This window comes from Bison bison, unplaced genomic scaffold (assembly GCF_000754665.1).
Source record: "Bison bison bison isolate TAMUID 2011002044 unplaced genomic scaffold, Bison_UMD1.0 scf7180017864080, whole genome shotgun sequence".
Classification (NCBI taxonomy): domain Eukaryota; kingdom Metazoa; phylum Chordata; class Mammalia; order Artiodactyla; family Bovidae; genus Bison; species Bison bison.
This window is the reverse complement of record NW_011494652.1, coordinates 4271588-4289062: the sequence shown is the minus strand read 5'-3', so window position 1 is coordinate 4289062 and position 17475 is coordinate 4271588. Positions and strand designations below refer to the sequence as shown.

General features: G+C 50.5%; 2 protein-coding genes across 11 annotated transcripts in view; one reads left to right on the top strand and one right to left on the bottom strand.

The window, feature by feature from the left end:
* Window positions 1-1901, top strand: part of CABP4 (calcium binding protein 4) — a 3300-nt gene extending 1399 nt beyond the window's left edge. Inside the window, exons 4-7 of the mRNA XM_010837700.1 lie at window positions 608-626; window positions 1179-1288; window positions 1611-1758; window positions 1873-1901. Of these exons, the coding sequence (XP_010836002.1) occupies window positions 608-626; window positions 1179-1288; window positions 1611-1758; window positions 1873-1901 (306 nt within the window). The remainder of the gene's footprint in view (window positions 1-607; window positions 627-1178; window positions 1289-1610; window positions 1759-1872) is intronic.
* A 5757-nt stretch (window positions 1902-7658) lies between these two features.
* On the bottom strand, window positions 7659-12552 carry TMEM134 (transmembrane protein 134). 10 transcript variants are annotated; one of them, XM_010837690.1, is made up of 7 exons: window positions 12333-12552; window positions 11388-11452; window positions 10873-10962; window positions 10633-10709; window positions 8436-8582; window positions 8177-8230; window positions 7659-8075 (listed from the first exon to the last, which is right to left on the bottom strand). In XM_010837690.1, exons 1-7 carry the CDS (start codon window positions 12504-12506, stop codon window positions 7993-7995), a joined length of 690 nt encoding a protein of 229 aa, XP_010835992.1. In that variant the 5' UTR covers window positions 12507-12552; the 3' UTR covers window positions 7659-7992. The 10 variants fall into 10 exon arrangements, with proteins under 10 accessions (XP_010835992.1, XP_010835993.1, XP_010835994.1 ...); XM_010837691.1 differs by having other exon boundaries at window positions 7659-8045; XM_010837692.1 differs by having other exon boundaries at window positions 8436-8480.
* Between the last annotated feature and the right edge of the window lie 4923 nt (window positions 12553-17475).

Genomic DNA, 17475 nt, shown 5'->3' with positions numbered 1-17475 from the left:
GACATTGGCCCCAGGACACGGAGGGTAGGGGGACTAAGAAGGCACCGGGTGATCCACGAGAAGCTCGCGGGACTCAGGTTGGGGACCCCCGTCTCTGACTGAGATAAAACGGTCCGTGCTGGTACCAGCCACCTGGGCTGTCTCTGCCTCTCTTTGATCATCCTGAAAAGTCTTTTAAGGTTTGTTGGTGAGGCCGAGAGGGACAGACCCCTGGCCACTCTTGGCGATTAAATGTCTGACGGGCAGCCCTTGTGTGAGTATCAGTTCAGTTCAGTTGCTCAGTCGTGTCCGACTCTTTGCGACCCCATGAACTGCAGCACGCCAGGCTTCCTTGTCCATCACCGACTCCTGGAGCTTATTCAAACTCATGTCCATCGTGTCGGCGATGCCATCCAGCCATTTCATCCTCTGTTGTCCCCTTCTCCTCCCGCCTTTAATCTTTCCCAGCATCAGGGTCTTTTCCAATGAGTTAGCTCTTTGCATCAGGTGGCCAAAGCATTGCAATTTCAGCATCAGTCCTTCCAACGAATATTCAGGACTGATATCCTGACTGGTTGGATCTCCTTGCAGTCCAAGGGACTATCAAGAGTCTTCTCGAACACCACAGCTGATTTATCAAATATCAGGTTCCTTTCATCCCAAGACATCAGCAATTTTTTTCCCCTTACAGTTCCCAAAATGGGATGTGATTTACAATTGATGTGACTATTTAGTGTCATGCCTCTTTCTTTCTCCCGAAGCTATTCATGGACCCATTGTTGCTCTTTATAATTGATGGCCCCTTAGAATCCAGGGACTACTGGTGTATGCTTCTAAGGTGTTTTTACTGCTACCTGTGGGGTTCCAGCACTTTACAGTCATGGACTCCAACCGCAATAGCACTCTGTCCTCCAATGGGGAGGCAGGTCCAGTGAGTCATCTGAGGTCACAGCATCAGTGGGAGAGCCAGGCTTTGAACCCGGGGCTGTCTGGTTCCCCAGCCTGGTCTCAGTCCCCCAAATCTGGTGCTTCACTGAGAGCCCTGGAGCATCTTGCCCCCAGCAGAGCCCCAGGCTTCAGCCTCCTACCCCTGGGGACATGGAAGCTGGTATCTTTCCTGGACGCAGAGCAGGTGAGGGGCTGGGGTCCCTCCTTGGGCCCCAGTCCTCACCACTGTGACCCTCTGCCTGGGTCTGCAGTGGGTGGCCGCGTGGACTTTGAGGAGTTCGTGGAGATGATGGGCCCAAAGCTGAGGGAGGAGACGGCGCACATGCTGGGGCTGCGGGAGCTGCGAATTGCCTTCCGCGAGGTGTGGGGACCCCCCGGGGGGCTGGTGGGTGGGTGGGTTCTGGGTGGCATCCTTACTGGCCTCAGGGGAGACTGGGAGCCTCAGCCTCTGGAGGCCCCAAGCCCTGCAGCTGGTGGGACTAGGACTGGGAAGGGGGTCAGAGAGGGTTTGGTTCACTCCCCACTGGGGGGTCTACCCAGGAGGACTTCCCTGGGGGCAGGGGGTTCATGGCCTCAGTCTGGGAGGAGGAGGAGGGTTTGGATGGAGGAAGTGGGGGTGTCCAGGCAAGGTGGCGGCGGGCGAAGGAAGAGGGTAGGAGGGCTGACTTCTGCCGGAATCGCAGTTTGACAGGGACAGGGATGGGCGGATCACGGTGGCAGAGTTGCGGGAGGCAGCACCGGCTCTGCTGGGGGAGCCACTGGTGGGTCCTGAGCTGGACGAGATGCTCCAAGAAGTGGATCTCAATGGGGACGGCACCGTGGACTTTAACGGTGAGCCTCCTCCTCCCAGACCAAGCCCGATCCCTCTGGCTCCTGGGCCGAGCCCAGTGCCTCCTGGGATCGCTGACCTGGACCGGCTCAAGCCCCACCCCTTCTCTCCTGCAGAGTTCGTGATGATGCTGTCCCGCCACTAAGGCTCCTCTGGCCCCAGACACACCAGCAAGGTTCATGATGCACGTCCTCCCCGGGAGGCCCCAGGATGAAAGAGACCCAGCAGCCCCCCGGGTTTCTGCTCTGACAACCTCTGGCTGGAGAGCTGGCTTGTGATGTCACCTGCCCACCCTCATCCTGGCCTCCCTTCCATCCGAGTGGCCTGGATGAAACCTGCCCTCAACTGCCCGTCATTCCCTAGTGTGACAAGGTTTGACTCTCTCCAGCCCCTTGGGAGGTAGGGAGCTCCCTGCCATCAGCAGCATTCAGAGATGGGGCAGTGTAGGGGGTGGTTCTGGTAAAATGGGGAACTGAGAAAGGTGGCTGGACTCCTCTCATTCCTTATACGTGGAAAAAAAAAATTTTAAGTTGAACTTGAAAGACAGGGATGATCCCAGGTACCAGAGACAAAGAGAAAATCCAAAGCTGGGTGGTGGGAGGAATCAGAGGCTATGGGGGCTTCAGGGGTGGAGAGGTTCAGGAGTCTGGGCTCAGACACCCAGGAGAGACCTGTAAGAGACTGGGGAGCAGGACATGACCTCCGTACATTCCAGGGTCTCAACAGGCTACCTTGTTCTTGAAAAGGGGGCCAAAATATACTGCTACCCACAAGCCTGAGAAAGTGACAAGGTGCAGATGTTCAACCTTGAGTGGAAAAAGTTACCCCAGTGAACCTGAAACTCAGGTCTGCATGTCAAGCAGGAGTGTGGTCTATCTCTGTGGTGTGAAAAGCAGAAGAAATAGGAAAAAAAACAAAAAACTGCTGAGAAAGACACTCTTTCAACCCAGGGCACATACCCTTTAAAAAAAAACCCAAACACCCCTGTCACTTCTGAAGATGAACTCATGACAAAGGGTGACAATTCACATAAGGAAACAAATCACCATGAGGGAGACACAGCAGACGCAGTAAACAGGAGAGTCAGCGCTCCAAAGCGGAAGTCATAAAACACTCTAAAAGAGACCATGAAGTAAGCACAAAAACAAACAAAATTGAGGCAAAATAAACAAGAGAGACCCTCGTCCGAAACAGCACGGTATGAAAACTGAATAGAAAGGTTAAAAAAAAATAACCCAATAGAACATCTAAAAATAGAGGATATGGCCATTGGAATGAAAAAAAAAAAATCAAGGGATAAATTAAACAGATTGGACACAATTTAAGAAAACATTAATGAACTGGAATGAATGACAGGAAATATTAAAGAGCAGTTAAAAGTTAGGTGAAAGAGTAGAGTGAACAAGCTGGCTTAAAACTCAACATTCAAAAAACAAAGATCGTGGCATCCAGTCCCATCATTTCATGGCAAATAGATGTGGCAAAAATGGAAACAGTGGCGGATTTTATTTTCTTGGGCTCCAAAATCAATGTGGATGGTGACTGCAGTCATGAAATTAAAAGACACTTGCTCCTTGGAAGAAAAGCTATGACAAACCCAGACATTGTATTAAAAAGCAAAGACATTACTTTGCCGACAAAAGTCTGTATGGTCAAAGCTATGGTCTTTCCAGTCGTCATGTATGAATGTGAGAGCTGGACCGTAAAGAAGACTGAGAGCCAAAGAATTGATGCTTTCAAACTGTGGTGTTGGAGAAGACTCTTGAAAGTCCCTTGGACTACAAGGAGATCAAACCAGTCGATCCTAAAGGAAATCAACCCTGAATATTCACTGGAAGGACTGATGCTGTAGCTGAAGCTCCAATACTTTGGCCACCTGATATGAAGAGCTGACTCACTGGAAAAGACCCTGATGCTGGGAAAAATTGAGGGCAAGAGGAAAAGGGGGCAACAGAAGATGAGATGTTTGGATGGTGTTGCTGACTCAGTCGACGTGAGTTTGAGCAAACCCCAGGAGACAGTGAAGGACAGGGAAGCCTGGTGTGGAGGAGAGGAAGTGCAGTCTATGGGGTGAAGGACAGGAAGTGCAGTCCATGGGGTTGCAAAGAGTCAGACACAGCTTAGCTACCAAACAACAACAACCACAGTCATTAGGAGTCCCAGAAGAAGAAAATGTAGAAAATGGGCATGAGGCAATATTCAAAGAGATGATGGTTCAAATTTTTCCATAAAGACTTCCACAAAGGCAAGGGCCCAGACTGAAGGAGCACATTGGAGCCGGAGGTTAAATAAAAGGAAATGTATATCTAGATGCATCCCAGTGAAACTGCAAAATACAAAAGGAAAATCTTGTAAACAACTCAAGAGGGAAGTCAGATTACTTACCAAGATTAGCAGCTAGACTCTCCAAAGACTTTTTTTTTCATTGACAACAGTAGATGCAAGAGGAAAATGGAATAAATTGTTCAGCGTGCAGAAGAAAAAGAAGTGCCCGCTAAGAAGCCTACACTTAGCTCATCTTATTCAAGAATGAAGATGAACTATAAACTTTTTTCAACAACACAAGGCAGAAAGGGTTTCCCACCCACAAACTCTTGTTGAAGGGATGGCTTCAGTGAGAAGAAAATTCAAGGCAGAGTGTGTACTAAATAATAGTCAGGAAAGAAACCAGTAAACGTACCGGTAGCTCTAAAGAAGCACTAACTATATAAAAAAAAAATAATTTGGCGGATTTTAAAACAAGGAGGGACTAAAAATTAGACAAAAATAAAATGGAAGATAGGAAAGAATATTTTAGATATGCTGAAATCTTTTTCTTGTTTTTCCTAGAGTAGGAAGATTCATTGAGATTTTGTTAATCATGTAAGGGTAACCACCAATATAACAGAAATAGAGGTTGAATGTTCCGTTCTCAACAGTTTAATCAATAGAGGAGGAAAATGGAGAAAGTGAAAAATTCTTGACTAAGCTAGTAGAAGTCTGGGAAAGAGGGGGAAAAAGCAAAGAAAAATCTACAGAAAACATTAAAACAGAAGGTAGAAATCTTAAAAAAATTACAATAAGTATAAGCAAGTTATGTTTTTTTTTGGTTAAAAGTTGGAGTTTCAGTCCCAGAAGGAAACATCAGTATTAGACTAGGGTCCCTGTAAGTGATGGAGACCCCAAATAACAACGCCTTAAACTGGATGGACATTTATTTCCCTCCCAGGAAGAGTCTTGGTTGAAATCCAGCTGTATGGCCCTCAGGCACTTAGGCTGCTTCTGCTGGCTGCTCTGCCATTCTGAGGGTGTAGCCACATTTGTTGGTTTCCCACCTGACAGAATGGGAGCAGAAACAAGAAAGGGAGCGATCAGCCTGAAGCATTTATACCCCCAGGGCTCTGCAGCTGGGACAGCTGGTTGCAAAGGATGCTGGGAAATGCAGTCTTTATTTTGGGGGACCTTGTACCCAGCTAGAAACCAGAGGTTCTACTACAAGGGCAGAGAGCAGATCTCAATAGGCAGATACCCAGGCTCTTCCCCATAGCTGAGTGCACATATAAGAGACACATTCAAAGCATAATGCCAACTGAAAGGCTGATACTGACAGCTTGGAAAAAAGATTGACAAGGAGAGAATTAACCAAAAGAAAGCTAGTGCGACTACAAAGTGGACTATGGGGGGTAAAAGCGTCAGGGGTGAGTGGAATTACAATTCACTAAGGAAATCTAATGTTCTAAAGCTGCGTGCAACTATTAATGCACTTTCCAACTAAAAAGAAATCATATTTAGAGTTTGGAGATTCATTATTTCCTGAGGATGGTGTTGCTGTCAGTCCAACTTGGATTACATAAACAACTAGCAAAGATCAAGCACACTGGTCACATTAAAACTTTAAACCTTGCGATTCAGTGTTCTGTCAACATGTTCATATGAACCAAGGGTTGGCATCCTTCTTCCATGAAGGGCCAGATAGTAGAGTTTAGGCTTTGCAGACCATATGATTTCCGTTGCTCTTTATAGTAGTTTGTATGGCTGAGCAGCCAAAGTCAATATACAAGTGTGGCTGTGTAGGGAATTTGACAAATAGTAATTAATTGAATGCAACTTACTGACACCAAAATTTGAATTTCATAAACTTCTTTGTGTCACAAAAGCTTATTATCCTTTGGCTGTTTTCCCAGCCATTACAAAAATGTGAAAACCATTCGTAGTTGGGAGCTATATTGGGCCTGTGAGGTATATAGCTTGCAGATCCCTGAAATAGTCTTTTTTTTAAAAAATTATTTTTGGCTGTGCCGGGTCTTAGTTGTAGCACGGAGGCTCTTTCCTGCGCGGCCTGGCCTTCCGTCTAGTCGTGACACACCAGCAGAGTTGCCCCGCAGCATGTGGGGTCTTGGTTCCCTGATCAAATCCACATCCCCTGCACTGGAAGCCGGCTTCTTAACCAGTGGACCACCGGGGAAACCTCCGAGGTAGTCTTATGGAGAATCACCACTTCTGGTTAGAGAAAAACTTCTAAGAGAATCACTTAAGACTGTGAAGTGACAAAAAAATGACGAGCATGGCAACAACTCTACGTTAATTGCTAATTTGCCCACTTTCAATGAATGGTTTTTATAACTTTTTTTTTTTACCGTGTTTGTTCTATCTATTGAAATGTAATTTTCTGTCTGATTAGTCTGGTAATACAACTGTGGGCTTTTATTTTACTAAAGCATTGGTCCATAATACATTCGAAATGAAAACTGGTCCTTTAACTCCAGCTAACGTGAGAATCACTTGTTTAGGAGTTCCTGCATCTAACTGGTGCCCCTCAAAGTGCCTTGACTGGTGGCTGAGAGTGGGAAGTCTGGGTTGGCCAGATCAGGTGTGAGAGCAGGGGCCTTGGTGTTCATTCAACAAAATCACAGAAATCTAAAGGTACTGTCCTGGCTGCTTCAGACACAGTAGAGGCCACGTCAGACCGAGTACCATCTTAGTGGCCCTCACGTTTTACTAGGGGTGGAAGATTGTGAACACATAAAAATACGAACAGGGTCTCCTTGGCCCACACTCATTCGGCCAGTTGGTTAGCTGGGGACCATACCGGCTTGCTGACACCCCTCCTGCTCAAGTCACAGAAGCCCTGGGTTATGTTCCTAACTCTGCCCTTGGCTGACCCAGTCTCTCTGGGCCTCGGTTTTCTTGGAGGATGACCAGAAATAACCTGTGTAAAGTGCTTAGCACACAACCTGGTGCCTTCTAAGAGTCTGATAAATGGCAGCTATTATGATCTCAGATTTCGGGGTGCTCAAAGATTGTTTCCTGGTTATTGAGATCCGGAGATGCTCGGTCCTTCCAAAATTCTGCCGCGGTCTGTTTCCAATGTTCTGTGATTCGAAGAGTCTTTGATCATTGAGGCTTTCTGTCACACAGGCCCCGCTTCCTATGTCCTTTGCCCCTGCTTTTCCCAACCCCTGGGCCTGGGAAGTAGGGCAGTGGGTGGAGGAGTCTGGGCGGCTGCCTCCCGGTGGCCCACATTCAGAGCTGGCTGTGGCAGCCCAGGGCCCCAGAGCCAGGCTGGAACCAGGATACCAGCCTCCAGGCCCCAGGCCTGCGTCACCAGATTGCCCCTGGCCAGGGCTGGGGGGTGGGAAGGCACCAGTGCTGCCCTCTGACTGGAGACCCAGCAGGACTGACTCAGCTAAGGGCAGGGAGAGCCTTCTCCGGGCTTGCAGGGCAGAAGAGCTCAGGCCCAGGTCTGCTGCTCATGAGCTGTGTGACCTTGGGCAAGTCTTGGAGCGTCAGGGCTGTATGTGTACCATAGGGAGGAACAGTCCCAGAGCCCTTCAGCCCCATGGTCAGTCCTTCTCTTGGCCTTTCTAGGAGGGGGCTGTGGCCAGCCTGGTGGCCGGTGGCAAGTAAAAAGCCAACTGTGGGCTGAAATTAAGCACCGCTTTTATTAGCACAAAACATCACCAACCCAGCAACCCCAGGGCCTGAGAATAAGTTAAGGCACAGAGAGGGAAGGGGCGACTTTCCCAGACTCACATGCTCACTTGGGTAGTGGCCCAAGACCCACACGCCCCAAACTTCCTGAGCAAACTCCCGAGAGGACTAGGGGGCTTGAGGGTCCCGGCGGGGCTTTTCCCTTGAGATGAGGGACCCGAAGCCGGGCGCGGACCCCGGGAGTGCCCCTCTAGGGATGCGAGGAGGACGCACACACTGGGGCCTCTCGGCGCTGACGCTGGATCCCGCCGTCTACCGCCGGTTGCTCACTTCTCGAAGTAGGGCAGGTAGAAGAACTGGAAGCCCCGGTGACCCTTGACTGCGCAGTAGATGAAGATCACGTGGTAGACTGCAGGGCGGGGTCTGTCAGTGCCGGACCCCGCCCACTGCCTGCCCAGGGCCCCGCCCCGCCACGCCCACATCCCGCCCTCGCCCACCGCCCACCCGCACCTCCTGGGACCAGCAACAGGAAGCCCGGCACGAAGAAGATGGCGCTGGAGACACCTGCGGGAGGGGAGGAGGGGTCCGGTCAGGGCAGGGAAGCTCCCGGGCGGGCTCAGTGCCTGGGCAAGTCTCCCTCTCCGAGGTCAAAGGGGGTGTTTCCTGCCGGGAGGTGCTGACCGCTGGAGGAAGTGGAAGGGCTTGCCAAGGACCCCTGGGTACAAGAGGGGAGTGAGCGCTGCCTGCGGGGGTGGGAGGGGCCGCTCACCTGGCGAGGGGGCCACCTCCAGTCCCACGCCGGTCAGGATCAGCACTGCACACAAATGGAGCCGCGAGGGTGAGGGAGGCCCCGCAGGAGGCAGAAGCTGGTGGCAGGGTGGGGACCTCCACCCGCGATCTCCCACGTGGCTTAGGTCTGAGGAATGGTGTCCCCCACCTAAGCTGAAGGCCCCCTGGGTAGAGACCCTCCAGGGGAAGCTCACCAAGCTCTGTGTTTTCAGGGCAGGACACCTGGAAGGCCCTGGGAAATGTCCGTGAAAGGACATTTTTGTCTGCTTCTTGGTGTGGCTCCTTTAGTCAGTCAGCAAACACTTAACGGAGTTCAACTGCTAAGTGCCTGGTACTGGGAATCCCACCAGGCACAGCAGATGAGGTCTCTGCCTCCAGGCCCTTCCAGAGTGGAGCAACCAACAAGAACCTCCAAACTCCTGTGATCAGGCAGCTCAGGAGCCTGGGGAATCAGAGAGGGCTCCTTGGAGGCAGTGGCATCTAAGCTGAGCAAGGGTAGTAGCAGCAGGAGCAGTCACCACTTAGTCACCTTTTACCAGGTGCTAGCAGGCACTGGGCTAAGCGTGTTACATGCAGTGCCTTATTTAATTATCACCTTGATTGAATAGGTATTATCATCCCCACTGTGAAGAAGAGGAAACTGAGGCACAGAGTTTGGGGAGGGGGAGGAGTAACTTGTCCCTGGCTATATTGGGAAGGTGGAGGTCATCTGACTTCAGAGGCTTTGTTCTGGGCATCCCACAGGCAGAAAGGGAGAACAGTGTTCCAGACGGGGAAACAGGCTGGCAAAGGCCCAGAGTCTGGAGGAACTTTCTAGGAACTTCCAGCTTTTGGGGAGACTGGAGAGGCAGAGTCCAGGCTTGGAGAGGGATGTGGACTTTGGTTAATGACAGTGGGCACTGGGGAAGCTGAGGTCACGGCTGGATCAATTTTTCAGATGCTGAGAGTCCTGGGTCCCCAGTTTTAGGATGGGATGGGCGGGGAAATGGGGAGCTGGGCTCTGCAGCCCTGAAGATTGGGGGGGTACAGCACAGAGGCTTGCAGGACCACCATGGACTGCTGTGTGGCTTGTGTCCTGCACAGAACACCTCAAAAAGGATGAGATGGCAGCTGAAACTCACTCTCGGTATCCTGGCTCATGGCTGTGGGCTCTGCCCACTCAGAAGAGGCATCTTTTTCTAATTCCTCTTCCTAATTTATGGGTTGTGGCAGCCCACAGGCCTGGCAGTGTCACTGATGTGGGTTTAAATCCCAGCTCATCTACCTCCCAGCTGTGACCTTTCACCTGTGTCCTTATTTTTGAATTGGGAGAGTAATAATGTTTGCCCTGTCGGGTGATGAGGATAAAATGAGGTAAGGCAGGTTGCCAGTGTGACTCCAAGTGTTGGGAAGGTGGCAGCTCCCTCCCCTGCACACACACCCAGAACTGAAGCAAGGATGCTGCTCAGCTTTCCTGCTGGGGGGCTCTGACCTTCCTGGAGGACGGAGAGCGGCTGCCACAGTGGGGCCCATGTTACGGGCTCCTCTTGATCCCAACCCTAGACTCTTTCAGGGGGACCCTGATTCCTCAGCCCCACAGAATGAGGAGAAAAGGAGTCAGAAAACATCTGGCTCTGGTTTCTCTCTGCTCGGGGCCTCAGTTTCCCCATCTGAATAATGGGTGTGGGGGAGAGGTCCTTGTCAGCTCTCAGACTCCAGAGGAAGGGAACTGACAGGTACCCTGTGGCTCGGGCTGGCAGGGTACTCTGCAGTCCTGGCCACTGGGCCAGGCGTATCCCTGCTCACCTGCCCCTACATTTAGGTTCTGAGTAGTGGCCCCACCTCTCACTTGCTGTGTGACCTCGGTAAGGAAGCCTGCTCTGCACCTGGTTCAAAGTAGACACAGAATAAATAGTAGCTGTTACTTTCTCTTCCCTAATGGATTAAACAGACTGAAAAAAAAAAAGGAAAAGTTTGGAGCATGGAACCAGGTTCCATTTTCAACTATGTGTGATTTTTTGGCTCTGTGACCAGGAGGCTGCACCTACCCCTCCCAAGGCCTCAGCTTCCTCATCTGTAAAATGGGGGTGGGGTCATGCCAGCCAGCTGCCTCCTCAGGGTGCTGGGTGGTTCACGAGGGGTGCAGAACCTGAGCAAAAGGAGGGTGGAGCCCTGATGGGGGTAGGCAGGGCACTCACCCAGCCCCAGCAGGAGAAGCAGGAAGGAGGCCAGCACTACCCGGTGGTTCTTCTGGATCAAAGGGTGTTGAGTCCAGCTGGATGGCAGCAGAGCAGGAAGAGTGTGGACGAGTGACAGGAGGCCCACCTCCTCCCGTGGGCACCCTCCCCCGCCCAGAGGACAGGGACAGCGGGGGAGTAGCTGGGGCTGCCTGTGTGGGGGCAGGGGCCACCGGTGGTGGGATCAGGGCAGAGTCTCACCTGCAGCACGCATTGTAGGAGCGCTGAGTGCTGCTGCTGATGCTGCTAAAGGACCACTGGGAGCTGCGGATGGATGTTTGGCCAGAATCCCTGCAGGACGAGTGGGCCCAGTGAGGGGACAAGGGAGGTGAGGAAAGGGACCCTTTGGGACAGGAATCATGACGTGGGGGATGGTGTGGAGACTGGGGCTGGGTGTTCCTACAGGAGAGGGGACACTGACAGAGGACCGGGGTGAAGAGGAATTCAAGGGCTGGGGGTTTCTGCAGGACAAGCCACCTGTGAGAAGGCAGGGGCAGCCCAGGCCGGGGGTTTCTGCAGGATAAAGAGCCTGGTGAGGTGGGCGGGTGGGGTTGGCACTAGGGGAGGCTGCAGGACAGGGACCCCACGTAGGGGTCTCTTTAGGACAGGACGTGATACAGCTGAGTGAGGTGAGGTGGACGACTGAGCAGCGCCTGGGCACGGGAGCCAGAAGCATGGGGCTAGGAGTACGGGGTGGGTCCCCACCTGGCCCTGACCTGCTGCTGACTCCCCCATCCGGCTCCGGAGAGGCCTGGGCTCCATCCTCGTCGTTCTCCAGGTTCTATCCCAGAACACAGAGCTCAGAGGGGATACTGGGCTCAGGCCCTTCCTCACTCCCCTCTGGTGGAGAGGAAGAAAGGCAGCCCACACAGCTGTTTGCCTGGCCGCTTGACAGCTGCTCCCTCCGCCCTCCCAGCAGAACGGGTTTGGTGATTCATAGAAACTGAAACCCAGGTAGGAGTATGTGCTGGGGGCTTTGGCAGGGACGAGCCAGCAGGGGCCAGGAGATCTCCCAAGCTTTGGGAGTCAGGGTGGAGGTGTCAGGATGGTATTTCGGGGGCCCAGTATGGATGCCCTGGATTTGGGAGGCCAGAGAAGGGCAGGCCAATCGTTTCAAGGTTTGGGGCACAGGAATCTTGTTCAGGCTCCCAAGACAAGGAGTCTAGAGATGGTGGAGGTCCTCTGGAAAAAGGGGGATTTCCAGTTTAGTGGGAGCCATGGCACGGGCAAGGACTCACTCATCATGTGAGTCAGGGCCTTCAGCTCTGGAGAAAAGGATGGGATGGGGACTTCCAGAACAGAAAAGGGGGTGCTGGTTCCCGTTGGATTATCTGGCCTGGGGCTCTCGGGGCTGCTTTTGAGTATGGACAAAGTTTGGTTCAAGTACAGAAGAGCTCCCCATCCCTGTGGGGTAAGGAGAGGGAGGGTCAGTAGCCAGGATAGATGGGGACTCAAGGTTGGGGTCTCCAGCTGGGGTGGGGGCGAGCTCCTAGGTGCTGGGGACTGAAATCAGAGCTGAGAGGGTCTGGGCAGGGATTTGGATCAGTGGCCACCTCCCGGGGGCGGTCTCCCGCTCCGGCCGAGTCGCGGTTCTCCGGGGTCCCGCCTGGGGTCCGTCCAGACTCGGGCGAGGGTGGGGTGAGGTGGGCCGGGCGGTTCACCTGGTAGCGCAGCCGGGACTGCTTGTCCTCGTCGGCCACCTCGAACCGGGCCCGGCGCTCGAAATGCAGCGGCCCGAAGCGGGCGACCCCGCTGGGCTCGAGCCCAGGGCCCGTGTCCTCCAGGGACAGCTCGAAGGCGTCATCGATGCTGAACTGGGGCCGGGAGGCACTCATGACCCCGGCCCGCTCAGGCGCGCTGCGCGGTCGCCTTCTGCGCCCGCAGGCCCCGCCCCCGCGTGCAGGCCCCGCCCCCGGGCCGTCGTCTAGGTTTGCTCGACGGTCCGGCGCCCTGGCCGAGGCCCCGCCCTTACATGACGGCCCGCCCCCCGTCCGCCTTCAGCAGGCCAGAGCTGCCGAGCGCCGAGCAGACCGATGGACCGGGCCCGCTCTCGTCCGGAACGAGCTGGGCTCGCCGCGCCGCCTAGCGGCCGCCTCGACCAGACCAACAACAACGAGTGCCGCTCTCGGAGGCAATCCCTGGGTGTATCCAAGGGTCTTGGAGGGGCTGCCACGCGCCAGCATTACAGGTCCGAGATAGAGCCGTCTGCATCCCAGACCTCTCCTTGAGTGCCGAGGAAATTCCTGAGCACTGTTTTCCCACCCTTACTCACCACGGCCCTGCTCGGGAGAGGGATTGTCACCACCGTGCAGTTCAGTTCAGTCCAGTCGCTCAGTCGTGTCCGACTCTTTGTGACCCCGTGCACTGCAGTACGCCAGGCCTCCTTGTCCATCACCAACTCCCAGAGCTTACTTAAACTCATGTCCATCGCATCGCTGATGCCATCCAACCATCTCATCCTCTGTCGGCCCCTTCTCCTCCTGCCGTCAATCTTTCCCACATAAGGGTCTTTAAAAATGAGTCAGTTCTTCGCATCAGGTGGCCAAAGTATTGGAGTTTCAACTTCAGCATCAGTCCTTCCAATGAATATTCAGGGCTGATTTCCTTTAGGATGGACTGGTTGGATGTCCTTGCAGTCCAAGGGACTCTCAAGAGTCTTCTCCAGCACCACAGTTCAAAAGCATCAATTCTTCAGCACTCAGCTTGCTTTATAGTCCAACTCTCACACCCATACATGACTACTGGAAACACCATAGCTTTGACTAGATGGACTTTTGTCGACAAAGTAATGTCTCTGCTTTTTAATATGCTGTCTAGGTGCAGATGTGGAAAAAGAGAGCTTTTGTGGCTTGCACTGGCTTCCACGCAGCAGGCAAAGTGGTCTTTTAAAACATATCTGGTCCTTTTCTGTTTGTATTAGTCTTCAATAAAACTTTTTTTGTTTTTTAAATATGCTGCCAAGTCACTCCTCTGCATAAAACCATCACTTGGTTTTCCATTGTGATTAGAATAATACCTGAACTCTTGACTAAAGCCCACACAGAGCTCTGAACGGTTGCTGCCTGTCTGTCCCAATCTCATCAAGTCCCCCTCTGCCCCTCTTTCACCTCATTCAGCCACACAGGCCAAGCTCCTTCCATCTCAGGGCCTTTGCACATGCTTTTTTTCTATGCCAGGAAAGCACTTAACCTTGCTCTTTCACCGGGGTGGGGGTGGGGGGATTTTTTTCATCATGTATGTATCTGCTCTAATGTCGCCTCTCAGAGAAGCTGTGCCCGACTATGCAATCTAAAGTCAGTTTCATATCACACAGCCCTTACCTGAAATTATGTTGTTTTACACTGTCTTATTCAACACTGTGTCCACTGTGCCCAGAACAGTGTTTGGAACTACATAGATCCTCAATAAATATTTGTGGACGACGTGAATGAGAGCTTCTCTCGCGGTTCCCGCATGCTTGCGAGTAGTAGGACTGGGATTCGAATGCAGGCTGCGGGTGCTCATGCTCCTCCATCCACCCACCCCCGTTCATTCTGTGACTCCGTGTGCAGAGCTGAGTCAATCCTGCACGGTTTGTGACGCCTCATCACGGTGAACAAAGCCCGTCTTGTGTTATGAAGTATTTAATTCGTCTTGAGTTGTTTTCCTTCCTTCACTCCTGTTTTTCCTCCTGCCTTCCATGGGACCCCCACGTCAGTGTGCTCAGTCCACTGCTTTGAATCCTGTCTGGGCCTCTACTCCACGTGGTATTGGCTTGTACGCGGGTGTGTTTGCAATTTACAAACGTAGTATCGTGTATAGCACTCATTCTGTTTACGTTTTTACACTCAACACTAACGTTTTCCACCTTCACCTCATGTTTGCGTCTACTAACTACATTCAGCATACCGTGTTGAGCATCCAGCACTTTTATTACCCACCACAGCCCTCAATGATGTACGCATAGCTTGGCCTCAATGCCCCCATCACATAAGTCGCTGTTGTGAACATCTTCACACTGTACCCTTATGAAGAGTGGAAAAACCCCTCTTGAAATAGGACTCCCAGGCCATAGGGTACACGCGCCACTGACTTCACAAAGTATCATGGATGGTCTCTTGAGTAGCTGTACAAATTTGCACTCTCACCATACAGATTCCAGTTTTCTCTAGGCCCTTAGTATTCCAACTTTGTAATGGGCGATTAAGCTAGATTTTTTGAGGGAGCTGCACCCAGAGGCACATGGGATCTTTACACCCTGACCAGGCATTGAACCTGTGCCCCCTGCAATGGAAGCACGGATTCTTAACCGCTGGACCATTAGGAAAGTCCCATGGCTGATGAATCTAAAATTGGGTCTCTTTTTCATCTGGTGTCTCTGACAACGGGAGAATTTGAACAGCTCTCCATGCACATGTCAGTTCATGGTGGTTCCTCTTCTGCGAATTGTCTGTTCCTACCCTTCGTCCATTTTTTTCTGTTGTGTTTCTAGCCTTTTCCCTGCTGCGTTGCATGTCTGTACATATCTAATTATTAATCCCTTGCTGGTCATATATCTCCTTCCTGGTTGTCTTTGTCTCCTTACTTTGTCTAAGTTGGCTTTAAAGAACCATCCTCATTTTTGTATAGTCAAATCCATCAGGTTTGTCGCACTGGACTTCCAGCCTTCTCTGCACTAGCTTTGGGACCTCGGAAGGTCAGGACTAGGTGGAGCAGAGTCAGGCACTTATCTTGGGTGACACCAAAAAACTCAGTAAGCAAGATCAACAATATTTTAATACATTATTTTTCAATATTTGTTTGTTTGTTCAACTGTGTCATGTCTCAGTTGCGCATACAGGGTCTTCACTGTGGGATGTGGAATCTTTTCACTGTGTGTGGGCTCTGAGATCCAGGGCCAAGGGGTTGTGAAGCTCAGGTTTAACTGCATGTAGGATCTTAGCTCCCTGACCAGGGATCAAACCTGTCCCCTGCTTTGGAAGGCACATTCTTAACCACTGGACTATGAGGGAAGTTCTTAATGCATTATTTTTAAAAAAAATCAAATTGGAGGTAAAAATCACGATGAACAAAATATCAAAATATCAAAATTTTGAATAAAAATGGGATTAGATCTTACATGACCCACTGTACCCTGGTCATGACCTTGCTTTGGGCAAGTTACATGACCTCTCTGTGCCTCAGTTTCCTCCTTCGTCAGGTGGAGCTGGTAACAGTGTATTTCCTTCTCAGGACATTAATTTAAGATTAAATTAGTACACAATCAGCAGCATAGCCAGTGTCTGGCACGTGTCAATACTTGATCAGTGTTAAGGATTAAAGCAATTCATGAGATGCTTAACCTTATAGTTTCTACCTTTGAACAGGGTAGAACAAGACATCCAGGTTTATTTCAACGTAGAGTGAGTTTGTTTCCTCAGCACTATCTACCAGTCAGCTCTTTCTCCTTCTGAACTGTGGTGCCATTTTTATCAGACATCAAGTATGTTGTTGCTAACATGTGTATCTATTTTAAGGTCTGGTTTTGGTTCCTTTGGTTCGCTTGACTAATTCTCAGCCAGTACCGTGTGCTTTTTATTACTATGGTTTGCCCTGTGGTTTAATATGGCAGGAAAAGTCCCCTGCTCTGGTCATCTTTTTCAAATTTGATCTAGCTTTTCACAAACTTTTATTCTTCTACAAAAGTATTACAAAAATCTTCTATAAATATCCTCCCAATTATCACTGGGATTTCACTTAATTTTTAGATTAATTTCAGAAGAAATCACAGCTTTAAATGTTAAACTGTTCTAGTCATTAACAAGGTATGCCATTTCAGTTATTTGTGTTTTTTTTTTTTTTATGCTCTTAAAGTTTTTTTCTCCAAAAAGCTCTGGGCTGTGTTATTTCCTAAATACTTTCTGATTTTTATTGCTGTTTATTTTCTACTACATTTTTGGGTGGGTTATTGATAATCCCAAAGAAGGGCAATGCCAAAGAATGCTCAAACTACTGCACAATTGCACCCATCTCACACGCTAGTAAAGTAATGCTCAAAATTCTCCAAGCCAGGCTTCATCAGTATGTGAACCGTGAACTTCCAGATGTTCAAGCTGGTTTTAGAAAAGGCAGAGGAACCAGAGATCAAATTGCCAACATCCGCTGGATCATCGAAAAAGCAAGAGATTTCCAGAAAAACATCTATTTCTGCTTTATTGACTATGCCAAACCCTTTGACTATGTGGATCACAATAAACTGTGGAAAATTCTGAAAGAGATGGGAATACCAGACCACCTGACCTGCCTCTTGAGAAACCCATATGCAGGTCAGGAAGCAACAGTTAGAACTGGACATGGAACAACAGACTGGTTCCAAATAGGAAAAGGAGTACATCAAGGCTGTATATTGTCACCCTGCTAATTTAACTTGTATGCAGAGTACATCATGAGACACGCTAGGCTGGAAGAAGCACAAGCTGGAATCAAGATTACTGGGAGAAATATCAATAACCTCAGATATGCAGATGACACCACCCTTACGGCAGAAAGTGAAGAGGAACTAAAAATCCTCTTGATGAAAGTGAAAGAGGAGAGTGAAAAAGTTGGCTTAAAGCTCAACATTCAGAAAACGAAGATCATGGCATCTGGTCCCATCACTTCATGGGAAATAGATGGGGAAACAGTGGAAACAGTGTCAGACTTTATTTTTGGGGGCTCAAAAATCACTGCAGATGGTGATTGTAGCCATGAAATTAAAAGATGCTTACTCCTTGGAAGGAAAGTTATGACCAACCTAGACAGCATATTGAAAAGCAGAGATATTGCTTTGCCAACAAAGGTCCGTCT

Coding starts and splice junctions, on each gene's coding strand:
- TMEM134 (XM_010837690.1), bottom strand. CDS start 12,506: ATGAGTGCCTCCCGGCCCCAGTTCAGCATCGATGACGCCTTCGAGCTG. Junction 10,710..10,872: donor TCCTACAATGCGTGCTGCAG/GTGAGACTCTGC, acceptor GCTGCCATCCAG/CTGGACTCAACACCCTTTGA. Junction 8,076..8,176: donor CCTGTTGCTGGTCCCAGGAG/GTGCGGGTGGGC, acceptor CCCGCCCTGCAG/TCTACCACGTGATCTTCATC.